The 19,824-nt window shown below is 39.9% G+C and overlaps 1 protein-coding gene across 3 annotated transcripts; it reads right to left on the bottom strand.

The window, feature by feature from the left end:
• Positions 1-456: 456 nt before the first annotated feature.
• On the bottom strand, positions 457-13,550 carry LOC100052364 (MHC class II DR-beta chain). 3 transcript variants are annotated; one of them, XM_070245402.1, is made up of 6 exons: positions 13,408-13,550; positions 5,518-5,790; positions 2,987-3,268; positions 2,145-2,255; positions 1,645-1,668; positions 457-1,349 (listed from the first exon to the last, which is right to left on the bottom strand). In XM_070245402.1, the coding sequence occupies exons 1-6, from the start codon at positions 13,544-13,546 to the stop codon at positions 1,336-1,338; spliced, it is 843 nt and encodes a 280-aa protein (XP_070101503.1). In that variant the 5' UTR covers positions 13,547-13,550; the 3' UTR covers positions 457-1,335. The 3 variants fall into 3 exon arrangements, 2 of the variants coding, with proteins under 2 accessions (XP_070101503.1, XP_014589689.2); XR_001379170.3 differs by lacking the exon at positions 13,408-13,550 and having other exon boundaries at positions 2,916-3,268; positions 5,518-10,866; XM_014734203.3 differs by lacking the exon at positions 13,408-13,550 and having other exon boundaries at positions 5,518-10,866.
• Between the last annotated feature and the right edge of the window lie 6,274 nt (positions 13,551-19,824).

Genomic DNA, 19,824 nt, shown 5'->3' with positions numbered 1-19,824 from the left:
CACATAAAACAACTTACACTTATAACAGCCTATTTTAAGTTGATAACAACTCAAGTTTGAATGCATTCTAAAGCTCTACATTTTACTCTCCACATTTTAAGTTTCGATGTCACCATTTACATCTTTCTTTATCTTGTATATCCCTTAACAAACTATTTTAGTTATAGTTATTTTTACTACTTTTGTCTTTTAACCCTTATGCTAGCTTTATAAGTGATTATTCTACTACCTTTACTACATATTTACTTTTACCAGTTAGATTTATACTTTCATATGTTTTCTTGTCACTAATTAATGCCCTTCGTATCAGCCTAAGTAGTCCTTTTAACACTTCTTAGAAGGCTAGTCTAGTGGTGATGAACTCTGTTAGCTTTTGCTTATCTGGAAAATTCTTTATTCCTCCTTCAATTCTGAATGACAACTTTGCTGGTTAGAGTATTCTTGGTTGACAGCAAATATTTTAAAACTTTTTATTTTGAAATAATTATAGACTCACAGATCTTTGCAAAGACAGTACAGAGAGATCCTGTGTACCCATTCATGTAGTTTCCTTAAATGGCTATATCTTAAGAAACTATAGTACAATATCAAGACCAGGAAACTGGTATTGGTACAATGTGTTTATAGTTCTATACATATGTTTTATCACATTTGTAGATTTGTGTAACTACCACCACAAGTTACTTGCACTTTTTATACTTGATGTCCCTCTCTGTATCCCATGATATGAAGGACCTTGTGTGTTTGATTTTGAGAAGGAATAGAGGTAGGAGATCACTATGATATGGGGTCATTAAGGGCTTTCTCTGAGCTCAGGTAAATATACTTAATTACAGAATGCAGAAAACACAAGAAAAACTGGGGATGGAAGCAAGAAAAACTTCACTATCCATATGTGACCAAAATTCAACAATATAAATGAAAACCATTACTGTTTTGTAATGCAACTCTCCTCTTCTCTTTTCTTTCTAATCCTTGTCCTTGAAGTTGTATGAAGCAGATGACTTTCACTCCATGTTTCATTGAGAAAAACTTTACAAAGAAATGTGGGCAGAATGTGAGTTCAGATGCACAGGAGGCAGTAAGGGCTGAATACAAAGGTGACCGGGAAAGAAGGAAGATGAGGTACTGCAATCAATATTGGGGACTTCTAGGCTTAGGGAAGGGGCTGAGGAAGCCAGCAGGGAAGGCATTTTCTGCAGGGTCACTGAACCAGGAGCAAACCAGATCCTGAGAAAGCATTCTTTTGGTAGAATAAGAGCCAAGTTGGAAAACTTTTCACGCTACGAAGAAGCTAGGATAGAAGGTTCCTCCTTGAGGGTCGCCACCTTCACTTCAGCTCAGGAGCCCTGCAGAAGACAGAGGAGAGTGTTGCTTCCAGACCTAACCCTACAAGCAGCTTCTTTTCCCCTCTCTCAGGGCCTCATGATAAAGCTCTGCAGTCAGGAGAAAAAATTCTTTTCTCACCCTGAGCCAACGCTACTTTAGAGAGCAGGGCATTTATTAAGTGGAGAGAAGAAGCTTTACTGCAAACTGCCTGATCAGAATTCAATGTCATTCCCATTATTTCTTCTCTTGTCTTGTCATCTCTACCATCTGTTCCAGGAGACCCAAACCTATCTCTAAAAGATTAAAGAACATTACCTGTTGGCTGAAGTCCACCATGCCCTGAGAAAGAGAAGAGAACATATAACTTAAAAGATATGGAGGCAAGTCTGCCCCCAAATACAATGTCCCCAGCCGCTGGCTCACTACCTGAGATTTCGCTAACACCACAACACACATGATATGATACCAGGGTGGAGAGGAGAGCAGAAACTGAGTGTATGACCCATGAAGTTTCTGCCACACAAATCCAGTGTAACTTCATCAGCCTTAATGGCTCTTCCTGCATTTGCCCCTGGATCTCAACCCAAGATCTCCATGCATATTGACCCTTTTCTTACTTGTACAGCCATAACCTCTTATGTTTCAACATAGTAACCATGGTCGATTGAGTTCTGGGTTTCCAGGAAATTTGAGGTTGATCAGTTACAGAAGGTCTTTATACAGGGTCACTGGTACACAGAGAACTAACTTGAGCAAAGCCATGATTCTTCCCCAAAAGGCCTGTGGGGAGTTTCAGCTGCCGGCAGAGTCCTCACCTTTCTGGTTCCTGCGGTGGATGAACAGCCCCACCCCAAGGAAGAGCAGCCCCAGCACGAAGCCCCCGACTCCACTCAGCATCTTGCTCTGCGCAGACTCAGACGGGGCCCCTGAGAAAAGAAGCTAGTTTTAGTGATTTTTACCCCAAATCCGACTTCTCTAATTGAGACTCTGGGATTGAGAGCTTTGAGAATGGGAGAAGGCTGCCCTGGGAGAACTGCAATAATTGGCCATTTCTGGAAAAGAGATTCAAAAATCACTCTGGGTAACTGCAAAGTTCAAGCATTAAACTCATTTAAATATCACAAGCTCAACATCTGAAGGAAAAGGAGCCTGGACTGCATGAGGCAGACAAGCTTGTCGAGGGTGACAGAGTTTATAAAAGATGAGCCAAGATTGGACTTCCCTTGTGTCAGGAAGGTCCCTACATTGTAGAGGATGTGCCTCTTCTCAGATCACAATGAAGAGCTCAGAGCAACAGTGCCAGGAGCACAAGCCCAGCCTGAGGCAGGGGACTGGTACCCAGGGCCAAGGGGGAACCATGAACTATGATATCACAGGAAGGCTCAAAACAGGGAGAATCTCTTTTTTACAAGCCAGGCATAATTGCTTCCCCAGGGGGTATAGGTATTTGTAGAAACTATCAGAAGATATCTATAAACTATCAGAGAATTCTATCACAGGATATCATAGTGCTACCCCCAATATCTTATGCTGAAGGAAAGGAGAACACGGAGTGAATGAAAATATGGTGTAGGGAGAGGACAAACCTGACACTCAGGGATAAGGAAAGTCCCCTCTTTGGTGGGCAAGGAATTTATGGGGTCAGAAAGCTTCTCACTCCATTCCACTGTGACAGGGCTTGTCCGGCTTGGGTGCTCCACTTGGCAGGTGTAGACCTCTCCACTCTGAGGAACTGTCTCAAGCATCACCAGGGTCTGGAAGGTCCAATCTCCATTACGGATCAGACCTGTGGAGATGACTCCAGCCTCCTCTTCCTGGCCATTCCGGAGCCACCTGACTTCGATGTGGCCTGGATAGAAACCATTCACAGAGCAGACCAGGAGGTTGTGGTGCTGCCGGGGCTGGGTCTTTGCAGGATACACAGTCACTGTAGGTTCAACTAGGAGAGAGAAGGTGCAGGGAATAAGTGAGGAAGACAGAGTAAGTCTCCTTGGTTGGCTGCCTTTCTGCCTCTGTCCAAACCCAAGCCTCCCTCAAAGCTGCCATGTGGCTGAACAGGAGCCAGAGTTGTGAGTCCTGAATTTAACGCTTATGGGCCCATTGGATTCAAGAGGTGTTGAGGAAAATTGTGGATTTTTTTTCATATCTTGAAATAGTTATTCATTGTTGAAGTATTTACAAAGCTTTGTAAGACCATAGGGTGTATTAATTAAAAGCATGATTTCTGGAGCTCGGCTGCCTGGGTTCAAATCTAGGCTCTTCTTCTCCTTACTGGTTGATCATAGGAAAGTTTTTAAATTCCTCTATGCCTCAGTTGTCTCACCCATAAAGTGGGGGTAATAATGCTAACTTATCTCTTGGGGTTATAGGAGGAACAATGGACCTAAAATATATAAAACCATGGCTGGCAGCCTTCAATTTTGTTAGCTATTTACTCTTGTTGTTTATGGTAAATAAAATATGATTCACAGTAGTAGGATAAATTGGGGAACAGTGGTACGATAGATGGAGATAGGGGATGAAATCCTAAGAGGGTACCTCGATGCACTCACAGCTTAGAGCACTACAGAAATGGTTCTATCCTGGGACCAAGCAGCAACAGACAGAGGTGATCTCTAAATCTATGAGTTGAATCCTAAGAAAAACATGAGTTCTGAAGGAGAGGGGAAGAGCAAGGAAAGCCATTCACTTAAAAAGTTATTTTTACACTCAGTTGATCAATCTCTCTTCTTTGCAAAAAAGCCATATCTATTATTAGAATTGTTATAATTTATAATTATCTCTCTTTCTAAACTGACATTTGAGGTCAGGGTAGGATCTGGGACCCATTAATACTGTGCTTAGCATCTGAGACAACCTCTGACACTACCAGGCCCTCAACAAATAAGATTATTTTCAAGAAAGGGGAAACTGGGGGGTGCAACATTTTTACAGTACTACAAAACAGAAAATTTAAGATTGATGGTATATCATTAGCAAAAATTTTTCAGCATACTTCATTAAGCAAAAATGTTTAAATTCTTAACATAAAAAATAATAATCAAAATATAATATAAACGACAAACTGGAGAAGATGTTGACTCAAATATCAGCAAAGTGTTAATAATCCTACTGCATGGAGAACCCACAAAATCACTGAGAAAACACTAGGACCCTGATATGACAGATAATAGATAATGCTTGGAGCAACAATTACAACTGGCCAATAAATGTGTGAAAACATATAATAACCTTATAAATAAAAGAAATATAAATTTAAAAAAAGATATAAATTTCCAACTGAGTGGCAATATTGGAAAAACCTAACAAAGTGGAATGTGAAGTAAATTGTGCTACAATTATACAAAGGAACAACCTGTAACTACTTAAATACTATTAGCATTATAAAAATAGTCACATCAGTATGTTAATTAAAATTATTATTCAAAAAACTATTTTCACCATCATTTCAACTACGCAAATATATATACACTAAAAAAAAGTAGCAGGAAATTGAGACCTAAAAGAAGCCTCAGAAAGGTCAGAGGTGCCCGGGAGTTTCCTCCTCCCACCCGGTCCGTCCATATTGGTCTCGCCCACAGATTTCACTGTCGTTGAAATGCTTATGCACAGCAACACTTACTTTAGGAGTTTCAGGATGAGGAAGAGTGTGTGCCAAGATCAGTCTGTGAGCAACCCTTCACATTCTCCCAAACCTTTTACAGTCCTGCTCTCTCCTCCCCTGACCTTCACCCCAACCACAGACACCACCTTCAATTTCCCTCCCTCCCTGCCTGCCCTCTCACCCCAACCAACATTTCCCCCCTCTCCAGCCCCCTGCGCTGCCGCTGCCCGCCCCCACAGCCACCCTCCTGCACCCACCACCTCACACCTGCCCCCTCTCTCCCACCTCTCAGACCCCAGGCCCACTCCCCCCACCACACACACACATTCTCTCTGTCCCACCTCAGCTCACAGTACACCCCTCACACACACACGCTGTCCCCCCACAATCACACACTGACAAACCACACACCCTCTCCACAACCGGCTCTCACACGGTCCCTTGTAACTTGTACTCGCTCACAGTCCTACACACTCACCGGGACTGAGTCTCTCCGTCTCTGTCTCTGTCTCGGTTTCTCTCTCTCTGTCTCTCTCTTTCTCTCTCTCTCTCTCTCACACACACATACACTCCCCCGCGCTCACCTCGCCGCGGCACCAGGAAGCTCTCGCTGACGCCGTAGTTGTGCCTGCACACCGTGTCCACCTCCGCCCGCTTCTGCTCCAGGATGTCCTGCTGCCCGTTCCAGTACTCGGCGCTCCGCCGCCCCAGCTCGGTCAGCGCCCGGTACTCGCCCAGGTCGCTGTCGAAGCGCACGTACTCCTTCCCGTTATAGAAGAGTCTGTGCAAGTATAGCACCCGCTGAGTCCCGTTGGAGAAATGACACTCGAAGGTACTATACTCCAGGAAATGTGCAGTGGGGACAGGAAGGATCCGGTCACCCGGGCGGGTTCCCGAGAAGAGATGGATGGCGACGCCCACCAGTGAGGAGCGTCCAGGCACGCGAGGGGGCACTAAGGCACCCCTGACTGGCTCCACAGGCACCACGCACGAACTACCAGCACTGCACAGGGTCATCTTTCATCTGCCCGCGGAGGAGGGAGACCTGGCCGGACGGGGAAAATCTCTCTGGTCCGGAGCCATTCAGGATCCACTGGGCTTCCGTGCTTGGCTGCAGACCTCTAAACAGCAGCTGGAGCTGGACAAGGATTTGTCTCCACCACCACCGGACGCCTCCACCTGAAAGACGCTCACCGCTCCCTCCTCTCATCCCACAGCTCTTCAGCTGTTCCTTAAACTCTTCCCACCTCATTCGCTCTGTAAATACTTTATTAGTGCTGTCCCCTGGAAATCCAAAGAAGGGAAAAACAGACATCTTCCCTCCACTCGTGAAGCTTAAAATTTAGTGAAAATGATGGACAAAACTCAACCGCGCAAGAATTTTTATGGAGTGAGAAATGTCAAAACAAAGGTGTGGAGTTTTAGGACAGAGAATAACAGGATGATCTCAATTACCTCAGGGCGCCAGAGAAGTGGTCTCTGAGAGTAACATTTAAGATGTGACAGGAAAAGTTAAGGTGATGTGAGCTAGAGAAGAGTGGGTGTGTGTATATGTTTGGGGAAAAGGGAGGCACATTTCAGGTAAAGGTAACACCACGTGGAGAAGCTTGAAAGAATTGATGAATTTCCTCAAGAAACCAGAAGAAACCAGTTCACTGAAGCAGAGACAGTGAGAGGAAGGAAGGTAAAAGGCTAGACTGGAGAAATCAAGTGGAGCGGAGGACTTACAAGCCTTGTAGGTGATGTTAGGATTTTGAATTTATACCAACTGTAGTGGGAAACTCCTGAAGAGTTTTAAAGAGATTAAAACCATAATCTCAATACAGACCTACACTCCTTTTTCTGCTTTTCTAAATCCAGATAGCTCAGGAAACCAGATTTTTAAAAAAATTTGGTGTCAGAACTCATTTGGAGTCTCTGACCTGATGAGGTATGGGGTCAAATGTGTCTCTCAGCTCTTATTGGTTGTACGTGCTTCTGTAGCTTCAATGTGCTGACATGCACATATGTATAAATATCCACATACATATCATATAAATGCACACATTTTTGAGGTTTTTGTCTTTACATTTAATTGAACTGTGAAAATGTCAAAAAAGAGTTAAAGAATAACCCTGGGGTTAAAAGTGAGATGAACGAATGGAAGCTTCTGATAGCATCAGTAGTATGGAAAGCAGAATTACTTCAGAAATTTGAGGCACTTTACTGAAAAATATTTGCAGCGGTCACCACTATTTGTGATTTAAAAAGGCAAGTTGTTGAAAGTTAACAGAGATGTCATAACCAAGAAATCTTGAACATTTTCATGAAATTTTGAAAAACATTGCAAAAGGCGAAAAATAAAAACGAAGATCTTGAGCTTGCCTTGATTGAATGGATTCAACAAGAAGTGATGGATGTGTGCAACTGTCTAGTTTTTTTGGTAATGAAAGAAGCTAAAAGAAACCATGAAGAACTGAATTGGAGGGTGTGTGCTTAAAGCGTGAGTGTAGAACTTTTAGAAGAAGCACAGCATAAAGTAGAGTTTCCAACCTCGGCACTGTAACATTTTGGACCAGATGATTCTTTGTGGTTGGGGGTGGTGAGGGCTGTTTTGTAAATAATAAGCTGTCTACCAGCATTCCTGGCCTCTACCCACAAGTTGTCACCAGAAACTCCCAGTGTGACAACCAAAAAGGGCTCCAGATATTGCCAAATGTTCTGGGGTGAGAAGGAGCAGGGAGGAGGGTGGTGAGCTGTCTCTGGCCGGAACCACTGGTGTAAACCACCTGAAAAAACTGTGGTGAAGAAGCCACTGCTAATAATGGGGCAGCTGAGAATTAAACTGACAAATTTGCGAATATTACCTCTGTTGAAAATCTAGGTCCTACGTTAAAGTTATGCTTTTTAGGAATCTGGTCCCAATGCAGAGCTGTTTTTCCAACAAAATAAATTTTTTCATGACCACAGTTTACTAATTTCTTTGCGTTGCCAATCAGTCACTCTGATACTGCAATTTATAGTAAGAAATATGTATTTGGTCTTTGTCCCCTTTTCTGGCACAGAGCTACTAAAACTTAGGGAATTTATAAGTGATGAGAGCGATAAAGGTGTCTTTTGTTATGTTAATGAGATAACTTATGGATTCCACCTTGGGATGGGGCCTGGGTGCCAGGAGATTCAACCATGCGATTGGAGGGTTGGAAATTTCAGTATCACCTTCTTGACCTCCAGGGAGGGGAGAGGATTGGAGGTTGAGTTCAATCACCAATGGCCAATGATTCGATCAATCATGTCTATGTATTGAAACCCTCATGAAAGCCCAAAAAGACGGGTTTCAGAAGGGTTCTTGGTTCATGAACATGTGAAGATTTGTGGGAGAATGCTGCACTTAGAGAGCATGGAAGCTCTGTACCCCTTCCCCATACCTTGTCTTGTACATCTCTTCCATCTAGCTGTTCCTGAGTTATATCCTTTTATAATAAACCAGTAATCTAGTAAGTAAAATGTTTTTCTGAGGTCTGTGAACTGCTCTAGCAAATTAATCAAACCCAAGGAGGGGGTCACGGGAACCTCCATTCTATAGCCCTTTGGTCAGAAGCACAGGTGACAACTTGAACTTACCATTGGCATCTGAAGTGGGAGGGGGCTGTCGTGTAGGACTGAGTCCTTAACCTGTGGGATCTGATGCTATCTCCATGTAGCTAGTGTCAGAATTGAGTTGAATTGTAGGACACCCAGCTGGCGTGGGATAATTGCTTGGTGGTGTGGAAAAACTCCCTACACATTGGAATTGGTACCAGAACACTTTAGCCACCAAGTTATACAATTTATCCTTCACATCATCTTCTTTCATAGTTTCTCTGTAGCTGGTCCACTACTTATCTATGGTACTATAGTATAGCCACAACCTATTATGTCTGTTCAATGTCCCAACTAATTCATTTTCTAACTTTCAGTCTCCTACTCCCAATAATACCAGTAGGCATCAAATTACCAGCCTTGGCCAGATGTAGAAATCTCATTTCTGTAGTCAATCTCCTCAGAAGAGGAAAAGCTGCGAAAGAGATGACATTGTCATATAGACAGTTTGCAAAAAATTAGCAGGTCCCCAGACTTTGAGTAGAGATCTTAACAAAGCTCCTTTTGCCCCGTAGAAATGATGGAAGATAGGAGTGCACTCTGGATCATACCAGATTTGTCTCACTATTCAGAAATTCTCTAAGTACCTTCTTGACTCATGAGAAAGTCAAAAAATAAAAATGTGTGAAGTTTTTGCTCACTGTAGCTTTTATGGTTAGCACTGTTAATTCATGCTCATGTGCCCAACTTAAGGTTACTAGATTTAGCACATAAAACTACAGGATGCCCAGTTAAATTTGGATTTCAGATAAATTATTATTGTTGTTTATCTGAAACTCAGATTTATCTGTTAATCCTGAATTTTGTTTGGCAACCCTAGCCCAACTGGCTAACAAAATCTCAGAAGGAGTGTGTTTAATGCTTCTTTGTATTCTTCAACACATGATCATGATGGCCTGCGGATAGTATGAATCCATGTGGGACTTTAAAAATAATAAATTCAAAATGAATCTAAATTTCTCCTACATATTGGAAGTAGCAGGCCTTACATCACTCTCCTACCCAAAGACACAAACTGGCACACACGTCGTCAGAAATTTTATCAATTTTACCCAATTGAGCCATTATTCACTAATGGTGATTAGAAGCCCAAGCTCTAGGATCAGGAAGCCTGAATTTGAAGTCAAACTCTTCCAATGGGTCAATTTTCAACAGCCTTTTTCTTTATCTCTAAAATGAATTTAATAATTGCACATTCCTCACAGGATTATTATTAATTGTGAAATTAAATAGTGACTCTTCCTAGTGCTGATGACATAATAAGTACTTAATAAATACATTACCATTTGAATTTTTATAAATCCTATGAATGCAACCTCATAAGGTCTTTCTATTCCTTAACTTCCTAAAGCAAATAATACCTTCATCATGATTTGGCAATTGTCTTCTATTAATTTTATCACTAACTACCATTTTGAGCACATAAGTGCAGAAACATTGGTTTACGTGTAACAATGGAGTATACATGAACCTAATAAAAAAGGAATATGTTGACGTGGAAGAGAGGGACTTTGTATATACTCAGATTTAGACTATATAATCTGTGTTCTAGTACTAACTATGTGACATTGTGTTACTGAAACTCTTTGAATTTTACATTCCATATATATATTTTCATTGCTACAGATATGATAAGATAGCAATGAAAATTACATACCGAAATTTATAAGCCTGGTACATAGTAACTGCAAAATGTTATGATGCTCCATGCTGATAGTGACCAGACTTGTTTTGTTCATCACTCCATCCTTATCACCTAGGGTAATAACTGGTGTTTTCTAGGTTACTAATAAATATTGGATATATGAATTAATGGCTTTTTGCACATCCATCACATCTGCCTACAAAGCACCATGGTGCTGCCTTGCTAATGACTGAACATCTCTGGTTCTCAAGTTCTCCAAGCTTGTCTTCAGGCTCCTTTATTGTTATATTTTAGGTCCTGCTGACTCCTTGATCCCAGCACAGTCTTTCTCTGGGGTTGGCTACCCAGAAGAGTCATCTCCTTCACTTCTTCAGCTCCCATTTTCTCTTCTAACTGTCAAATCTAGTTTCTATTTTGTATACTGCGCTGACTGTAAATGTCAGGTCCACCAGACCCAGTGTTCATTTCTCTATCATGTTCTCTCTTCAACCGTCTCTTAGTGGTACTCACCATAACCGACCAAGCCACCTCCTGGAAAAGAATCTACTTGCCTTCATTTCCATGCATCACATTCTCTTGATTTTCATCGATATCACTCTACCTCCATCTCATTCCCCTTTGCTGACTTATTGGCCCTTGGCTCTCTGGGCATGGCCCTTGCCATCTTCTTATCTTCTACATACCACATTCTCTCTATGTAGCCTCCTCTGTTTTCCTGGAATTTAACACAGTACGTGTGTCAGTGACACCAACATGTATACCTCTAGCTCTAGGTCCCCTGAACTCCAGTCTCATATATTCAACTGACACCTTAGACCTCCACATAAAAGTCAATGATTATTTCAAACTTAAGCAAAGCCTTTACTCCTAACCACCCACTTCAAATTATTTCCACACACAGTCTTCCCTATCATAATAAACAGTACCACCATCCGCCTAGTTACTGTGAAAGACGAAATCCTTAGTAATAAGCTCAATTTTTCTATCCCCCAACCCCTAACTTTAATTCATTAACAAGTCATACAAGACTCCATACCAAATCTGTTCACTTTATCTTGACCACTGTCTTTGTCACTACCACACTAAAGGAAGCCATAGCATGTCTGCCGTGGAGAATTCTGCCCTGCTCCTAAATGGTCTCCCTGGCTCTACTTTCGAATCTCTACAATGCAATCTCCATATGGTAGCTAGGATTATGTTTAAGAAATAAATATAAATTGACTTTCTTTGTAACCCTTCAGTAGCTTCACATTTCTCTTTAAATAAAATTCAAATTTCTTACCCTGGTCATCAGGGCCTATTATGATCTGGCCCCTGACTTCTCAAACCTCATCGTCTGCCACTTCCCAACTTGCTCACTCTGCTTCAGCTACTCTAGCCTTCTCTCTGTCCCTCAAACACAGCAAACATCTTCCCACACTTCAGCCTTTCCCCTGTTCCCTCTCCCGGAACACTTGTCCCTTAGATCCTTCACGTGACTGGCTTCTTCTCACCATTCATGTCTCATCTAAATATCACTTTCTCAGGGAGAGCTCCCCAGCCACTTGAACTGAAGTCAGGTGAATCCATTCTGTCTGTTCCATAACTCTGATGTGTTTTTATTCAGAGCACTTATTTCTTTCTGAATTTTTTTCTTTGTTAAATGCTTATGGGGGTGCCTTTCTTCCCTGTCAGTAGGTAAGTTCCATGGTAATAGAGGACTTTTCTATCTTGTTCAAGTAGAATTCTCTGAGCCTAGAACATAGCCTGGTATATAATTGTTCCTCAGAAAAATATCTGTGGCTAAATGAATAAACCTGGGCTTCTGGAAATTGATCATTGTGGGGATCCTGGAAAGCAAGAATGGGCTCAAGTTCCAACACTCTTTTATTCTGATGACACATTATATCCCTCTCCTTCCTGTGAGAAGTTCAGACAAATTTCCTATTTTCCATCTACCAGTTGGAGGAACATTCAAAGGTAAGGAACAGGTGATTTTAAAAAAGAGGAAAATTTTCGTTAAGTATCATCTTTTTCAGTGGGTCTGTTACAGTGCTGAGGGTCTGTGTAAACTTTGGGAATTTTCAATAATGGTGATGACATAGCTGGGGAAATAATAGGGAAGCACTGTAAGTAGAGGTAGACAAACATGGTTAATTAAGGCAAACAGAAGGCATGATAAATGAACCTATGACATTTGGGGCTAAGACTCCAGGAGGGCAATGAGTTCTCTTGACTTGTTTACTGACTTTCAGCCCTATGGGATATAAATAAGTTTTGTACTCTCTCTGTAATCCTGTTCAGTTGTATGCTTTGAACTATATGAAATTGCTGATATTTGACTATTTTTGGCCTATGAAAATAGAATTTCATACAATTTATTCTGTACTAGTTGAATCCTTTCTTGTGGACTCAGGCCAGAGAAAGGGGAAATGTAGGAGAAACTGATAGCATAGAAAAGTTCAAAATAGATTTATAATGAACACTAACCCATGCCAGTTTTCCAGAAAATGACTCGAATTCTTTAAGGCATCAAAGAACACCCCACAGATGCTCCTTACTATAGAGTAATTCTAAGTTCTAAGAATCCTTGCTTCAGCTCCAGGGTTCTTTCCATGGGAGAAATAGAGAGCACTAATCCCAACTTCTGTCAGAGACCCTCCCGGACAGGGATACAGGCCTTATAAACATTGGGGTTCAGGGAGAAAGAAAAGAAGGTAATGGGGGAAGCTCTTGATGCATCCTCACCTGTTAGGGAGAGGCACCAACATCAGAGATCCTGTTGAGGACATGACACAGGATCTTCCAGGAGAGATCTTTCTGATTCTTTTTGACTCCTCATAAAATTTTCAGAGAAACTTTCCCTTTTTCTGGCATAACTCAACATAAAAAAGAGGGTTACTGGATGAGAGTTATTTTCAAATTGTTACTTCTAATTCTTCTCAGGATCCTGAGGGAATGGGATGCAAGGCTGGAGAGATTTCATTGGAGGAAAGATGAGAAGAAATAGCCTATTCATAGAGGCTCCTCATGCAGCTCTCATAGAGAGGACAAGCATCCAGGCCCCTTCTGTTGTGGAAAGATTGGGGAGCCATATGATAAAGATGGGTGGTCACTGAAGAAAATGACACAATTTTCTCAGGGGAATGGCCTGGACACAGTGACAAAGTTAACTCCCTTCCTCCCCCTATCCCAGAACAGCTCACTACCCAAGGTGTGCACTTACGTTGGGTGTTCCTGGCCCAACCAAGGGGAGGGTTTAGTACCATCAGCATCACTGTCAGAGCTGCCATCCAGGAGCCTCCAGGGAACCACAGACACAGCATGCTGGAGAACAGGAGAGACAGGGTGCAAGAGGCAAGTCTCATTCAATGAGGACTAAGACTCTCTTCCACTCACATCCCCAAATAGTGCCAACCAGGGACCTCATTTTTTTGTTCCTGGATTGGATAATCTCAGTGTTGAGAACCAATCAGCATCAGAAATGAACAGCATCATTGGTTGCTGGTCAGAGACTCAGTTTGAGGGTCGTCTTCTGAAACTTAGATTTCCTTTGTTAGAAGCATTGTTTTAATTTGCTACTTTAAAGGTTTGATCCAGTTGGATCTGAAAAATTTTAATTGGGCCCCTATTGTGTGCCAGCTCTGTGCTGGTCAGTGATGTGTACATAAATTGAGTGCCTTTTTGGGGCATTCATCGCTCTCACTTGAAGACAGAACTATTTTGATGAATAAATGTTTGTGTGTCTAGGAGTTGAAGGGGTGGAGGGAAGATGACTGCAAGTTGGGAGACCTTTGATCTAGTCCATATTGCACCATAACTTCGTGTTGTAGATTTTGGAAAATTACTTAATCTGTCACAGTTGAAATGAAAGCACTGTGATCTTTCCGGTATTTCAATACTGAAAAATGCTGTGATTCTTTTGGCGGCTCAAGGAGCAGCACACCCCTGGTAATTGATCACATGACAGAATTATAGCTGTTAATTGGAGAGTATAATCTGTACCTTCTTACAGTTAGGGATGCCTCTGATAAACTAAAGAAAATTGAAAGTTAGTCAATAATTTAATCTGAGTGAAAAGGTTTTCAAAGTTTGTCTCCTGATGCTGTCACTGAGTTTAGTGGCACCTCCAGAATACACATAGAGAAAGAGGATAGAGGAGGCCATCTACGTGGAAAGTACTTTTGTGCAGCACCTGAAAGGATCTTTGTATAGCACTTAACCTAACAATGAGATAAGGCCAACTGTCCAAATCAAAGTATGCTGGGGGCTGAGAGATCCACAAAGGACTCAAAGTCAGCCTTTGGCAGAGCTCTGCTTTAGGATAGTTAATATTTTATATGAAAAAGTGTTAAGTTTCTTACTCCTGGCCCTGTTACGATTTCCTCATTTTCTTGGCAGTGTCCCTTTATTATTCACCTTCTCTTGTTTTATCCTAAGGAAAGATATAAGAAACTTTGCTAATGAATACATTATAGAATGTTCAGGAAATAGAACACTATGGAAAAACTGTGACTTACATCCTTTGATGTAATCATATAATTTATGATTAGAAATTTTTTGATGTAAACATGAAATTCTACTTATAGATATATATATATATATAAATATATATGTATATAAACATATAAATGTTTGGAGATATATATAAACATATAATTCTACTTATAGATATTTATTACATATTATTTTAATATCAATGTATATCTCAGATTCAGAATGGACTTTAAAGGACAACTCTCTATCCAAAGTTTTGCATTAATTCACACTCCACCATAGTTTTGATATGTAGTTATTCTTTATGTGACTTAATATTTCTAGTGACAGAGTACTTACCATACTGCAATAAAAATGACTAAAACTTGTTGAGCAATTTTTTAAAAATTATTTTATTGAGGTCATATTGGTTTATAACATTGTCTAATTTCAGGTGTACCTTCTTAAATATTGGCTTCTGTATAGACTGCATTGTGCTCACCACGAATAGTCTAGTTTTTATCTGTCACCCTACATATGTGCCCCTTTGCCTCTTTCACCCTCCCCACCCTGACCCCCTTCCCCTCTGGTAACCATGAATCTGTTCTCTTTATCCATATGTTCGTTGATCTTCCACATATGAGTGAAATCATACAGTGTTTGCCTTTGTCTGTCTGGTTTATTTTGCTTAATATCATACCCTCAAGTTCCAACCATATTGTTTCAAATGGGATAATATTCTTTTTTATGGCTGAGCAGTATTCCATTGTATATACATACCACATCTTCTTTATCTGCTCCTCTGTTGGTGGACACTTGGGTTACTTCCACATCTTGGCTATTGTGAATAATGCTTCAGTGAACATAGGGCTGCATAGAACTCTTTGTATTGTTCATTTCATGTTCTTTGGATAAATACCAAATAGTGGGATAGCTGGATAGTATGGTATTTCTTTTTAAATTTTTTGAGAAATCTCCATACTGTTTTCCATAGTGCCTGCACCATTTTGCATTCTCACCAGCAGTGTATGAGGGTTCCCTTTTCTCCCCATCCTCTCCAACATTCATTATTTCTCGTCTTGTTAATTATAGCCATACTGACGGGTGTGAGGTGGTATCTCATTGTAGTTTTGATTTGTACTTCCTTAATAATTAGTGATGTTGAACATATTTTCATATGCCTGTTGGCCATCTGTATATCTTCTTTGGAAAAATGTCTGTTCATATCCTCTGCCCATTTTTTGATCGGGTTGTTCTTTTTGTTGTTGAGCTACATGAATTCTTTATATATTTTGGAAATTAACCTCTTGTTTGATACATGTTTGCAAATATCTTCCCCCAGTTTATGGGTTGTCTTTTTCTTTTGTTCCTGGCTGCCTTTGCCTTGCAGAAGCTTTTTGGTCTGATGTAGTTTCACTTGTTCATCTTTTCTTTTGTTTCCCTTCCTTGAATAGACATAGTATTTGAAAAGACACTGCTAAGACTGAAGTCAAAGACTGTACTGCCTCTATTTTCTTCTAGGAGTTTTATGGTTTCAGGTCTCACTTTCAAGTCTTTAATCCATTTTGAATTAATTTCTGTGTATGGTGTAAGATAATGTCTACTTCCATTCTTTTGCATGTGGCTGTCCAGTTTTCCAAACACCATTTATTGAAGAGAATTTCCTTTCTCCATTGTATGTTCTTGGCTCCTTTGTTGAAGATTAGCTGTCCATAGATGTGTGGTCTTATTTCTGGGCTTTCAATTCTGCTCCATTGATCTGTGTTGTCTGTTGTTTTTGTCTTTTGTTTTTGCCAATACTATGCTGTTTGGATTACTATAGCTTTGTAGTATATTTTGCAGCCAGGAATTGTGATGCCTCCAGCTTTGTTCTTTTTTCTCGGGATTGCTTTGGCTACTCAGTGTTTTTTATTGTTCCACATAAGTTTTAGGATTCTTTGTTCTATTTCTGTGTGAAGAATGTCATTGGGATTATGATTGGGATTGTATTGGATCTGTAGATTGCTTAGGTAATATAGACATTTTAACTATATTTGTTCTTCCAATCCATAAACATGGAGTATCTTTCCATTTCTTTATGTCTTCAGTTTCTTTCAATAATGTCCTATAGTTTTCAGTGTATAGGTTTCTCACCTCCTTGGTTGAATTTATTCCTAGATATTTTATTCTCTTTGTTGTGATTGTAAATGGGATTGTATTCGTGACTTCTCTGCCTGCAAATTCGTTATTAGTGTATAGAAATGCAACCGACTTTTGTAGGTTGATTTTGTACCTTGCAATTTTTCTGTAGTTATTGATTAGTTCTAATAGTTTTCTGGTTGATTCTTTGGGGTTTTATGAGAGTTTGCACCCTTGTCCTATTCCTGTTCTTAGAGGGATGGCTTTCAATTTTTCACTGTCAAGTATGATGTTGGCTGTGGGTTTGTTATATATGGCCTCTATGATGTTGAGATACTTTCCATCTATACCTGTTTTATTGAGAGTTTTTAAAATCATGATTGGATGTTGGATCTTGTCAAATGCTTTCTGTGCAACTATTGAGATGATCATGTGATTTTTATTCCTCATTTTGTTAATGTGGTGTATCACATTGATTGATTTGTGGATGGTGAGCCAGCTCTGCATCCCTGGTATAAATCCCAATTGATCATGGTGTCTTATCCTTTTAATGTATTCTATTTGCAATATTTTCTTTAGGTTTTTTGCGTCTATATTCATCAGCAATGTTGGCCTGTAATTCTCCTTTTTTGTGTTGTTCTTCTCTGGTTTTGGTATCAGGGCAATGTTGAGCCTCGTGGAATGTGTTAGGAAGTGTTCTATCTTCTTCAATTTTTCCAAATAGTTTGAGTAGGATAGGTATTAACTCTTCTTTGAAGGTTTAGTAGAATTCTCCAGAGAAGTCATCTGGTCCTGGACTTTTGTTTTTTGGGAGGTTTTTCTTTAGTTGTGATTGGTCTATTCAGATTCTCTATTTCTTCTTGATTCAGTTTTCAGAGGTTGTATGAGTCTAAGAATTTATCCATTTCTTCTAGGATTTCCAATTTGTTGGCATATGGTTTTTCATGGTATTCTCTTATAATCCTTTGTATTTCTGTGGTGTTGGCTCTAATTTCTCCTCTTTCATTTTTAATTTTATTTATTTGAGTCTTCTTTCTTTCTTAGTGAGTCTGGCTAAGAGTCTATCAATTTTGTTTATCTTTTCAAAGAACCACTTCTTAGTTTCATTGATCCTTTCTATTGTTTTTTTTTTAGTCTCTATTTCATTTATTTCTACTCTAATTTTTATTACTTCCCTCCGTCTGCTGACTTTGGACTTTGTTTGTTCTTCTTTTTATAGTTGTGTTAAATGTAGTTTAAGATTACTTATGTGAGATTTTTCTTCTTTGATGAGGAGGGCTTGTATTGTTATAAATTTGCCTCTTAGAACTTCTTTTGCTGCAACCCCTTAAAGTTGGTATATTGTGTTTTCATGCTCATTTGTCTCCAGGTATTTTTTTAATTTCTCCTTTGATTTCTTCATTGATCCAATGGTTGTACAGGTGCATGTTGTTTAGTCTCCACATATTTGTGACTTTCCCAGGTTTTTTTTATAGTTTATTTCTTGTTTCGTAGCATTGTGGTCAGAAAAGATGCTTGATATGATTTCAATCTTTGTAAATAAATTGAGGCTTGCCTTGTTTCCAAACATATGGTTTATCTTTGAGAATGTTCCATGTGCACTTGAGAATAATGTGTATTCTGCTGTTTTTGAATGGAATGTTCTATATATTATCTATTAAGTCCATTTGGTCTAGTGTTTAATTTAAGATCACCATTTCCCTGTTGACTTTCTGTCTGGATGATCCATTCATTGATGTAAATGGGGTGTTGAAATCCTCTACCATGATTGTGTTGCTGTTAATTTCTCCCTTTTGGTCTGTTAATAGTTATTTTATATACTTTGAGCTCTAGGCTTAGGTGCATATATGTTCATAAGTGTTATGCCCTCTTGGTGGAATGTCCCTTTTATCGTTGTATACTGCCCCTCTATGTTTCTCCTTGTCTTTTTTATTTTGAAGTCTGCTTTGTCTGATATAAGTATGGAAAAACCTGCTTTTATTTTGCTTCCCATTTGCTTGGAGTATTGTCTTTCATCCCTTCACTCTGAGCCTATGTTTGTCTTTAGAGCTGAAATATGTTTCCTGGAGGAAGCATATTGTTTTGTCCTTTTTAAAAAACCCATTCAGCTACTCTATGTCTTTTGATTGGAGGATTCAATCCATTTACATTTAGAATGATTATTGATATATGAGGGCTTAATACTGCCATTTTACCTCTTGTTTTCTAGTGGTTCTATATTTCCATTATTTATTTTCCCTTGTCTTTCTGACTGCCATTTCAGTTTTGTGGTTTTCTGTGATGGTTTTCTCAGTTTTGTCTTAATTTATGATTTGTGGCTCTGCTCTGATTTTTTTTTTTTGGTGAGGAAGATTGGCTGTAAGAAAACATTTGTTGTCAATCTTCCTCTTTTTGTTTGAGGAAGATTGGCCCTGAGCTAACATCTGTGCCAATATTCTTCCATTTTGTATGTGGGATGCCACCACAGCATGGCTTGATGTGCAATGTGTAGGTCTGCATCAGGGATCTAAACCTGTGAACTCTGGGCCACCAAAGTGGAGCATGTGATCTTAACCACTACATCACTGGGCCAGAACCTCTGCCCTTATTTTTTGTTTAGTTGTTAACATGAAGTTTGTGTAAAAGACCTCATAGATGAGATAGTCCATTTTCCTATAGCCTCTTACCTCCATTAGCCTAAGCGGGTTACATCCCTTTCCTCTTCTCCTTCTGAGTTTTTGTTGTCACTTATTGTTCTCTTCTGCGTTGGGAGTTTGTGGCTAAATTGAAGTGTTTATGGTTATTTTTGATTCTTTCTGTCCCTTTGTCTATTATGTTATAATTAAGTATTTACTAATCTGTTCTAACACAGAGCTGCAACTTCCTGATTCCATCTGTATATTTCTCTCCTTGCTCAAGGTTTTGTAAACCTTTGCTTTTTAGTTTCAGATGGGAGGACTCTGCTCAACATCTCTTGTAAGGCAGGCCTTGTGGCAATGAGGTCACTCAGCTCTTGTTCATCTGGGATAGCTTTTATTTCTCCATCATATCTGAAGCACGGATTTGCTGGATA

The sequence above is a fragment of the Equus caballus genome, chromosome 20, assembly GCF_041296265.1.
Source record: "Equus caballus isolate H_3958 breed thoroughbred chromosome 20, TB-T2T, whole genome shotgun sequence".
In the NCBI taxonomy this organism is placed as follows: Eukaryota; Metazoa; Chordata; class Mammalia; order Perissodactyla; family Equidae; genus Equus; species Equus caballus.
Note: the sequence above shows the minus strand (reverse complement) of the source record. Positions and strands in the feature narration are given on the sequence as shown.